The sequence below is a fragment of the Salvia miltiorrhiza genome, chromosome 1 (assembly GCF_028751815.1).
Source record: "Salvia miltiorrhiza cultivar Shanhuang (shh) chromosome 1, IMPLAD_Smil_shh, whole genome shotgun sequence".
Lineage (NCBI taxonomy): Eukaryota > Viridiplantae > Streptophyta > Magnoliopsida > Lamiales > Lamiaceae > Salvia > Salvia miltiorrhiza.
The window spans coordinates 30,745,632-30,757,401 of NC_080387.1; the positions used below are offsets into that span (position 1 = coordinate 30,745,632).

Genomic DNA, 11,770 nt, shown 5'->3' on the forward strand with positions numbered 1-11,770 from the left:
CAACTCCGTATTTTGTCTTCCGCTGTTGCACTAGCTTTTATTTGTCTTTTGTTTCTCCAACTTAAGACTTTTATGTTAAATTCTGAATTATGTTTTATCGAGCTTAAACTCTCAACTTCTAGCTCTATGTTATTTAACGATGGTTATCGGAAGCATGAAACCGAACTTGTGATCCTAAGGCTTAGAATGTTGTTGATTGATTAGTATCACCTGAGTTTTGTCTTTCTTCACTCAAAGGCTGTTCCCCGACTTTTATCCCATTATTTGAATCCCACAAGGTTCTTTCCTTATTTATTTCTATGATTTTAGTCGCACCTCGATTATATTTTATTCGTTCAAGAATTGGGGTGTGACAACTAATTACTACCCTAATCGACTGACAACCGTAAGAGACTCTCTATAGGTTTAATGAGCCAACAACATTAATTTCTAGAGAAACTCGATTCAAAACCTATAAACTCTGACGCAGAATTATTGAATTAAGACTGCTTTTCCCTTGACCCTGATGTGTCAATTTACCACTAATCAAACCTAAACCACGATTACGTATAACCGATTCAATTGGCTGTATAATTAATTCCAACCCACTAAATATTGTGCACTACCTAATGGATTAAAACAATTAATAACGATAAACACAGAGAATCACAGATACAAGCATAAAATAAAGTATTAGAACAAATTAGATCTCACAAAATAATCTTTCTAGTGTTTCCTTTTTTTTATCTGTAAAATCAAGAAAAAGAGAAAGTTCTATTCAAAAGAGTTAGGCTAAAAAGAGATAGGTTGATGGCGAGCAAACAAGCATGCAACTAAATGAAAAAGGAGCAAATACTAACATAGCATAGCAATTATCATGCTCTATCATCTCAACTCATCTATGACTAATGATATGCATTATACTAGTTATTAATTAATTACATCTACTCCCAAATCCCAACTTCCATGAATCCATCTTGAGTGGCACAACCCCTAAACATCCCAACGCTGTTGAACCCACACGCCACCTCCCATTTGCTCGACACCGCGATCAGCCCGGACTTCCCGCTGCCGTCGAGCCGCCGCTCGATCACAAAGTCCGCCGCCACGTCACGCGCCAGGGTCCCCCGTATGATGGCCTCCCCCTCCCCCGTGCACGACACCCAAGTCCCCGATCCGACCCGCCATCTTGTTCATCAGGCTGCCGTCGACGTCCCCGCCGCGCACCGCCCCTGCCCGTCCACCACCACGCACCCCACCGTCTCCGGCGCGTACACGCTGCAGCTATCCGACCCGCTTAGGGGGATTCGATAGTCGAACAGGATTGAGTTGGCTTCTTTGGCCAATTTGAGCACTCCAACGTTGTCCTCGGTGATGACGTACTCGTTCTCAACCATCTCCACGCCCTGTTGTTTGGCGAATTCCTCAGCGCTAGAGAAAGCAAGATAGGAATGCGGCGATTTGTCCATAACGTGATACTTGACGGTGGTGACGCCGGACACGGCTCCGCAGCGCCGTCCATATGATGCTCACCTCCATCTCCACCGTCCCCTTTGCCGTCAGCGCAGATCCACGCCCAGAATTAAACATGGGATCACTCTCCAATTCTCGACGACATCAATGAGAGGGAGAGAGCAGCGGAGGGCGGAGATGCCGAGGTTAAGGCAACGAGTGCTTGGGGAGGTTTGGATCTACACCAGCGCCGCCGTGCACCGCTATAGCCCAACCGCCCATCCTCTCTCCTCTCTCTCTGCCGCCGTGCTTTAATATTCGTGGAGTTTTTAGGTTGAAAAAAAATCTTTCTAGTGCTTGCTTAACCTTTGTCGGAATAAAGGAATTAGCTAGAGCTCATAATAAAATAAAACAAGAAAATAAATTGTAAAGATGAAAGAAGAAGACTAAAACTTAAATTAAAATCCAAAGTTTTCGTCCAGTAGCTGCTTCTCCAAAAGTGGCGTCAGATATTGTGTTCTCTAATATAATCACACTTATGTATAATAAAGTAAACCTACATATATTGCCAAAAGGAAATAAAGGGCGCTCAAGCCCAAAAGAGTTAAGTTTAAGCCCATTTTAACAAAAGTCAAAGTAGGTACAGCCCAAATTCTCGTCAATTCAGTCAAAAATCATGTCAGTTTTCTCTTTATAGCTTTAGGCCTTCAAAACTCTTCCCAAAAATTGAAGCTTTTCTCCAAAACCTATCAAAAACCATTAAGAACCATTTAGGATCCGAAATCATACCAAAAAAATTATATATAGCACTAATCAAGTATAAAATTCATACCAAAACATCCAAAATATATGTATAAATACGCCCAATCAATGTCCAAATAAAGAAATGTGAAATTAGAGTGTTGGTATAACAAATTGTGTGAATTTTGTATAGTAAGTGTTGTTTATCAATTAATATCCAGATTTAAAATTTAAAATAATTTTATTTTTGTAATTAAATGAGATTTAATCGAGTTTTGTACTGTTATTGTTCTTAAATTCACAACTCCAATGTTTATTAGTTGTAAATTCAAGTTTTAAAACTAGAAACCACAAAACAAATATAGATTGGTAATGCATTCGAATTTTAAAACTAGAAATCACAACTAAAATAACTGTGATTGTGAATTCGAATTTTAAAGATAAATTTAGGCTGGTTGTGAATTCGGGGATAAAATAGTAAGTGTGGTTATTACTTTATTTGTTTTAGTGAATGATTTTTATTTTTGATATCTCAATTTGGACATTTTTAGGATCCATTCATGTAGTATATAATTACAAATATTTTAATAGATAGTGCCAAAAACTAAATTATAAATTACAAATATTTTAATATATCAAATATCAAACATGACATTGATATGTTATATAGTAAAAGACATGTCAGTCGAACATATCATATTTTATTCCATACTGCATACCAAACGAACCCGAACAGAAAAACACGTGATAATTTCCTAAACACTGCCATATTTATGAGGAACAAGTACAAGTGCGTTTTTCTTGGCCATTGCGAGTCCAGGCATTGGAGTTGTATCCACATCTTCTTCTCGGATCCCCAACGGCAATTCCCAATCAAAACTATAGAGCAAATTTGCAACACTAAGCTCCACATTTACAAGCCCCATAATTATACCGGGGCAGATTCTTCGGCCAGACCCAAAAGGAATGAGCCCAAAATCTTTTCCTTTTAAGTCAATACTGCTATTCAAGAACCTCTCAGGCATAAACTCGTCTGGATTTTCCCAGTACTCGGAATCTCTTGAGATTGCCCATGCATTAACATACACAATTGTTTTGGGTTGAATTTCATAGCCATGTAGAATGCCCTCTTTTGTTGTTTCTCTTGGTACAAGAAGTGGGGCGGAAGGATATAGGCGGAAAGACTCCATAATGACTGCTTTTAGATAAGGAAGTTTGGGCAGATCATCTTCATCTACTTTGCCTCTTTTGCCTATCAAACTTCTAATTTCTGCTTGTAATTTTTTCATGACGTTAGGAGCTTTGATCAGTGCTGTCATAGCCCAAATAATTGCCGTGGAACTTGTCTCTGCACCAGCTACAAATATGTCCTACAAGAGTTTGAGAAAATCAATCCAATTTTGTTAAGTTGGAAAAAAAAATTTGTAATATACAAAAGAAATGATTGTAAAAGAAGCATTAATTTACAAAAGTTTGATTGTAAAAAATATACAACACTTGCAGATAATTAATTACTAGAATGTCTTTTACACTAAATAACAATGTATTAAATTCACCAAATAAATTTTAAAGTAATTAAAGATATTAATAATAAAATTTTCAGTTAAAAAATACTACCCACTCCATCCACCAGTTTATATTCCATTTCTCCATTTTGATTTTGTCCAACAAAAAATAGACCTATTTTATTTTTGGTAAGTTTTACTCCGAAAAGCTCTCTAATTTTAACCTTTAATTTTACTTGTTATTTACCAAACGTGCTATCAATGGACCCACACAATCCTCATATGTACCTTCAATAATTAATTTAAGACTACAATAAAAATTAAACCTTTATTCATCTCATAACACATTCAATCAATTTCTTACCATTAGTACAATTATGAAAATGGTCATTAATTGATGGATGAATGGAGTATTAATACTAGAGGAAATGATAATCAAAGCTCAATTAATTACCATTAGTAGCGCTTTGATGCAATTCCAATTGAGATGAATGGGACAAGACTTGTCTTCTTTAAGTTTGATCAAAGTATCAAGAAAATCTTCCTCTTCCTCCTCCTTCGTCGCCCTCCTCGGATCGAGACGCTCGTCGATAAGCTCCTGGTAGAATGAATCGTGATTATCAAAAATCGTATCGAGTCTCTTCGTCGATCCAATGAGTTTATCCACCCAACCGAGTGCAGGAAAGTAATCAGACACAAAGAAAGCGAGCGTGATCGACACTAATTCTTCTAGAAGATTTTTGAATCGCCTCATTTTGGATCCGTCATCATCGTATCTCTTACCGAAAGCAATTCTGCATATCAAACTGCAGCTGAGAGCCGTCTCGATCTCACTCAAATTCACAACCTCATGCGAGGAAGCAGCTTTGGAGATCTTGGCGATCATAAGAGATATTTCGTGTTCGCGAATGGGGCGAAAGGATTGAATCTTTTTGGGGCTGAAGAGATGAATGGATGCCATTTTTCTCATCTCTCTCCAATAATCGTTGTATGGTGAGAAGACAATATCTGAGTATTGATACGTCAGTTTTTGCATAACAATGGATTTTGGTCTGCTACAAAATGCCAAATCTTGAGTTTGGAGCACTTCTTTTGCCAATTTTGGTGAGGAAACAACAATTACTGGAAGAGAGCCTAATTTCATGTGAATGATAGGAGAGTTGTATTTCTTGGAGAGGCGCCATAGGTAATAGTGTAGATTGCCCGCGGTGGCTAGTTGGTGGAGGTTTCCGACCAACGGCAGGCGCGGGGGACCCGGCGGGAGCTTTGATTTTGTTGTTTTGCGGAAGACATAGATGAAGATTATGAGAAGAAATATGAAGAATAGAAGAATCATTGGGGATTTTGTGCTAGAGACTTGAGGGTGTAAATATGGAGAGCATGAAATAGTGTATATATACTAACAATGTTGCTATAGTCACGAAAAAACAAAAAACAAAAAGATTTTCCCTAATTTAAGGTTTAACTAAAAAGTTGTTTGGTTATAATTGAAAACTAGCTTCATGTACAGCATCTACTAATGTATGTGTGTGGATCACCCGACAAATTTTAAAATCTACCACATAGTTTTCTATAAATGCTAAATCATAGCATGTTTTCATAAGCAAAATTTAGTATACATATTTAATTTTCCTTAACACGTGGAGGCCATATAGATGGATTTGAAGACGAAGCACAATGATGCAGATAAAAGGAGACATAAAAAAGATCTTAAACATAATCTTGAATAAAAAATAAGTATCAACGGCAGCAAAGGACAGAGTGGGAAAGTAGTTTTGTACAAAAGATATTGAAGATTATTACAAAGAAAGATTGACAGTAAAAAAATAATTATGATTTGAGAGTTTGTCTAGACAAGGAGAGTGGAGAAGGTGAGCAAAATAATCGAAATCGAATAATTGAATCGATCCAAATTCAAATTTTGAAATATGATTCGATTTGATTTTTTTTTTCTTTCAGTTTTTCGATTTAGTTTGGTTTATTCGATTTTTCGATTCAATTCAGTTTAATTTTGTAAAAATCGAATAAAATCGAAAATCGAATTATATTTATTTAATAATATATATATATAGGGGATGGCTATTCAGAAAACTCCTCTTAGACTATAAACTATAAACTAATTAAAATGTATGAATTATATGTAGAACACCCATGAATCCGCTGTGTAAATGTATGAACTATGGAAATTAAATTTTTTTGCTACCTATGGGATTCGAACTCTGGACCATGAATTATTCCAACAAGGTGATGAATTAACCGTAGATCTTGATGATCCAAGGGCTGAAAATGATTTTCTAATTTTATAGTCTAACTTTGATTTTTATTTTAGCCTTCCCCTATATATACATATTGATATATACTTCCTTCGTCCCAGCGTATCCAACTTTTATTTTTTAGTCGTCTCACATTTTAGTATCTATTTCTATTTTTAGTAAAAGTAGGTGGGATCATTGCTCTACTTTAATTATTTTAACACTCACATAAAAAATGGAACCTTTATTCCACTCATAACTCACCACTTTATTAAAACCCGTGTCAATCTCAAATGGATATTAAAAGCTGGGATGGAGGGAGTAATTTTTATACTCCCCCGTCCACAAAAAATAGTCCATTTATGTCATTTTTGGATGTCTACAAAAATTAGTTCATTTTTATTTTTAGAAATTATCTATTACATGGTGGGCCTTATTCTCTACTCACAATACAATTAATTATCATTATAAACACTATTTTTTTAATGGACCACTTTCTCCATTCACAATACAATAACCATTTTTATTAAAATCTATATCGTCCACCTTTAAGACTATTTTTGGTAGTTGGAACGAGTATTAAAATATGTATATATGTATAATTTTCATATTATATTAATTTTATTTTTTTTCTCATTTTTCATTTTCTTTCTTCGATTTTTCATTTATTTTTATTTTTACATTTTTTTGGACTATTCTTTTTTTCGATTTGATTTGATTGTTTTTTTGAAAAACCAATTATAAATTTGATTTAGTTTAGTTTTAGCAAAAATAAAACCAAAAAACGAATGCTCACCCTTAGCTGGGAGTAGTAAAATTATCATGATTTGTGTCATATAAATGAAGAGAAAATTTTAAATATTGTTTTCTTACAATATCAAGACTTTTAATCCCAATTGTTGCTAAATTTTATAGTCTAATTTTTGTTGCCAGCCGTGTGATACAAGAGTTGCATTGCATGTGCTAATTATTCGACTTCAAAAGTCAAAATATATAAGCTAGTTGGGCCTAACTCAAAGGACCAAAGTTTAATAACAATAAAATAGGCTAGCAATTAGACATGAGGTGATTTTATTTGTAGCCTCTAGTTTTCTATTTATAGGCCCCTTATTTAATAAATAATATTAAATATTAATAAATAACTATTTTATCCATATAGCTCTAATTAAATTGCATATTCTCTGTAAATTTGTATGAAGCCATATAGCTCTAAATTATAGTAATTCATAGCCTATTGTCATTCATTTGATTCAGCGTGTGTATTTGCGTACACTTTATTTAACACAGTATAACATTTTGCTGACATAGTCATAAGCATTTATTACCACCATTAATGGAGAAATTAAATTAATTTTTTGTGCTTATATATTTCTGGGGACACACAAATTTTCATCCCTTTTGCTCCAAGAATCATTATCCATTTGATTACATAAGGAAACCTATCGATTTTATTCATTTGATTACATAAGTCAAAATATATAAGCTAGTTGGGCCTAACTCAAAGGACCAAAGTTTAATAACAATAAAATAGGCTAGCAATTAGACATTAGGTGATTTTATTCGTAGCCTCCAGTTTTCTATTTATAGGCCCCTTATTTAATAAATAATATTAAATATTAATAAATATCTATTTTATCCTTATAGCTCTAATTAAATTGCATATTCTCTGTAAATTTGTATGAAGCCATATAGCTCTAAATTATACTAATTCATAGCCTATTGTCATTCATTTGATTCAGCGTGTGTATCTGCGTACACTTTATTTAACACAGTATAACATTTTGCTGACATAGTCATAAGCATTTATTACCACCATTGATGGAGAAATTAAATTAATTTTTTTGTGTTTATATATTTCTGGGGACACATAAATTTTCATCCCTTTTTGCTCCAAGAATCATTATCCATTTGATTACATAAGGAAACCTATCGATTTTATTCTTCTTCAATGTTTCGTTGATCACAAGAAAACAGCAGTAAGCAGAGAGGGAAAGACCTATGAGATTATTGTTCAGAGATATATTGTGAAATATAGATGAAGATGAGTGTTGGGAACGACACCTATATTCATGGTTGATATCTATTATTAGATATTTAATTTGGGGATATGAATTATAGGATAAAATAGTAAATTTTTAATTAATTTTTTTATTATTTTAAATAGGAGGTTACATTGAGTAAAATACGGGCTATGAATAAAATCACCTTAGACATGCGCTTATTTACAAGGGCCAACTTCATGTATAGCCAAAATGATACAACATATAAGTTTGATATCATACTCCATAAAACTATGAAGTTTTTATAGCCATTTTGTTGTAAGTTTACAAATATACCCTTAGTGGTCTCGCATACTTTTAAAACTTATCTATGTTTATTCAATTCAAATAATATCAAACAAAAAAAGCGAAAGCTTTTTTTAAGAGAGAACAGTGATGTGTCCATTTTCGGTGGGTTGTTTTAAGAAGAATTTACCTGTTGTGCGTTAAACGAGAGTTGAGAGTAATCGATGAGAAAAATAAAGTTTGTTGTATTAGAAATCACCACCCTGTCATAACGATACAATGGTTCTATTTATAGATACATACAAAGAGGGATAAAGGTAAATTTGGGGTCGCAGCCCTGGCCTAAATTAAATGATAAGAGACCCTAAGAATGCTTAGAGACAGCCCTGCCTCATACCCTTCGTTCCTCGTACTAGGCGTTATTTTTCAGCTCAACCGTTACCGGCCCTGCCAGTTTGGTTCTAGTCCATCCCTTACCGCAACACTGTACTCATGCTAGCGTAGAATTGTCATGGTCACGTCCCCTCAAGCCTCTTCACGGTCTTTTCGTGTAACCCTCGGGTAGATTTATCCTTATCGTTCCAAGGTCAACGCTGGTATCTTCCACGCATAATTTACTCCTCATCAGCTACTCCCCCCTAGTCGGGTTAAACCGGGTCTTCTTCGAGTTTAACCGACGTTGCCTTTTATCTAGGTAATCGCTGAACCAGCGCTGCCCTTGCTGCGGCGTAGGGACATCAGCGCTGCCCGTTTAAATGCATTAAATGTGTGTCAGTTTCGGGTCCCACTTCTGTCCCATCACTACCTTTTCGCCCAAAAGGGCGCCTCTTCAGTTCCACCGGCCATTTTAAGTGTGCCACGCATCAGCTCCTGATTGGGCCTCTCGTTTTCCAATGTCCAAGCCGCCCTAAATATAAAGCCCACCATATTCCTCATTCTGCCTTCTTTTACTTCCTTCCCCTCCAGCTTCTTACGATTTCCGGCGATTTTATGCTTTCTGCCCCACTCCGGCAACCATTCACCTTTCTCCGGCGTCTGTTCCGCTATTTCCGATTCACGTGCACTGACTTAGGTATTGCCCTTGACCCTACCCCCTCTTCTTGTCCGGCAGATTTTTTTGAACTGTTGTGTTGGTAATATCTGGTTTCTGCGTGTCGTTTGTAAATTCTTTCTTTAAGAAAATATGTCTTCTTCGCACACCGTACCCCTCTCAATAATCGATGTTAAAGAAGTAAGACGCATAGAGAAAAAACTCAAAGGCCCCATTCCTGGCCTGGCCTTTAATGTTCCCAATAATAAATCCCATATGACTCCTAACAACCTTAGGGAAAACACCATAGCCATGTGGGCACATCAGGTGGTTGCAGGGCTGCATCTTCCTCCTCCGCCCTTCCTGGGGGAGGTCTGTAATTACTTTCGCATCCCCTTTTACCAGTTAGCCCCGTCAGTGTTGCGACGGGCTTCTTTCTTTCACATAGTGGTTGGGTACCATGGCTGCATTGACACAGCGCAGCTCTTTTCCCAAACCCAAATCCTGAAAAAGACCAACACCCATTACAGTTTTTCCACCAATACGAAATTCAAAACCACTTTCCTTAGCAAACTACCCACTGATAAAATTTTTATCAGTAAATATTATTTTGTCCGCACTGACAAAGGAACCTGGCTTTCCTTTGCTGGGGTTTGGGATGTGAAGTGGCATCCCGAGCGCCACTCCCGAATTCTTGCTTCTCTTCCCCCTCCTTCCTCTGAGGACTTAGATATCCTCAATAAATTAAATGCCTTCAATTGTTCAAAAGCTCGCTAACAACCCTGAGTCCATTCAAACTTCGATCCCTTCCGCAAGACTTTAAAGAAAGGCAAGCTCCTATCCGCTAGGCGAGAGATGAATCTCCCCAACGCTGTGACCTTACCATTTAGTGTCTGCACTTCCCTGATGTTCCTTGGTGGCGTCATATCTACTATAGCTCGCACTTTGTCTTTATTGACCTCAATGCCCTGAGGAGTTACCTGGTATCCCAAGAATTTTCCAGTCCTGACCCCAAAAGTGCATTTCTTTGGATTCAACATTAATCTATGCTTCCGAATGACAACGAAGACTTCCTCCAAGTCTGCCGGATGTGATCGCTCAGCCTTACTCTGCACCATCATGTCATCCACGTATACCGACATGGTTCAGCCGATCTGCTCCTGAAAAATAGTATCCATCGTTCCTCGTACTAGGTGTTATTCTTCAGCTCAACCGATACCAGCCCTGCCAGTTTGGTTCCAGCCCATCCCTTACTGCAGCACTGTACTCATGCTAGCGTAAAATTGTCATGGTCACGTCCCCTCAAGCCTCTTTACGGTCTTTTCGCGTAACCCTCCGGTTGATTTATCCTTACCATTCCAAGGTCAGCGCTGGTATCTTCCACGCATAATTTACTCTTCATCAAACGGCAGTTTCGAAAAAATGAGAAAGTGGTCAAGTTTAGAATCTTCATATCATTTTCAATTTATTCGATTTTATCTTTATCTTGTCTTTACTCTCTCTCTCAAAATATATAATCTACTCGGGCCTAACTCAAAGGACCAAAGTTTAATAACAATAAAAAGGCTAGCAATTAGACATGGCGCTTTATTACAGCTAGCACGTCCTCACATATCGTACACAAATTATGATATATTTTATTCTTTTTCAAATTTAAATTATATAAAAATATTAAGGGTTAATTGCGTGTAATATCACGAACTTTGCTTAAAACCCATTTTCCCCATGAACTTTAAAAAAAATCAAATTATATCAAATACTTTTATATTTGTTCAAATTGCCCATGATTTAATTCTTGATTATTCAAAACTGACCCCATTAAATCTGGAATATTCAGAATTGACCACTTCACAAAATAAATTACACAATAACCTCACCTTTTGAACTTATATATCAAAATACCCTCTAATGAATTTGTTCTTTTATAATTATAAAACATACACTTCACACTCTCTCACACTCTCACCTAAAATCGTATCAAAGTGGATTTTTATTGAGAAATTATATTATATTATATTATATTATATTATATTATATTATATTATATTTATTTAATAATGAATCCTACGTGGGAAGAGACTTCAAAGAAAAATTATAGATCCGGACAATTATCCGAAATGTAATGCATACAGGCATTGGCGGAGCCAGAGGGGGGCAGTGGGGTCACTGGACACCCCTGGAAATTTTCAAAATTTATAGGTGCGTGTATTTTTGTCATTTCACATATATTAATAAAAAGTATAGTTTCTATTCTAATTTTTAACATGAAATAATATAACAATTCTTACATATGTATATTATGAGTTCTTTCTAGTACTATATTCTTTATTTTTTATTTTTCGGTGTTTACACGGAATTAGGTTCTTTTTTTTTTTTTTGCCAATTATGAGTTCTCTCTCAGAATATACTTGTAAATGTTATTGTAATAATGAAGCTATTATAGAGAGGCTCTACAACATGAAAGATAGGAAAGAATATTCATGACATTATCACGAGTATTGAGTTTTATCAAAAACACATTCTAAA

At 35.8% G+C, this 11,770-nt stretch overlaps 1 protein-coding gene and 1 pseudogene across 1 annotated transcript; both read right to left on the reverse strand.

Annotated features, from left to right (window-relative positions):
- Positions 1 to 667: 667 nt before the first annotated feature.
- On the reverse strand, positions 668 to 1,940 carry LOC131019823 (probable isoaspartyl peptidase/L-asparaginase 2; annotated as a pseudogene).
- A 922-nt stretch (positions 1,941 to 2,862) lies between these two features.
- On the reverse strand, positions 2,863 to 5,274 carry LOC131019833 (6,7,8-trihydroxycoumarin synthase-like). The gene is made up of 2 exons (XM_057948446.1): positions 4,132 to 5,274; positions 2,863 to 3,542 (listed from the first exon to the last, which is right to left on the reverse strand). The coding sequence occupies exons 1-2, from the start codon at positions 5,011 to 5,013 to the stop codon at positions 2,928 to 2,930; spliced, it is 1,497 nt and encodes a 498-aa protein (XP_057804429.1). The 5' UTR covers positions 5,014 to 5,274; the 3' UTR covers positions 2,863 to 2,927.
- Between the last annotated feature and the right edge of the window lie 6,496 nt (positions 5,275 to 11,770).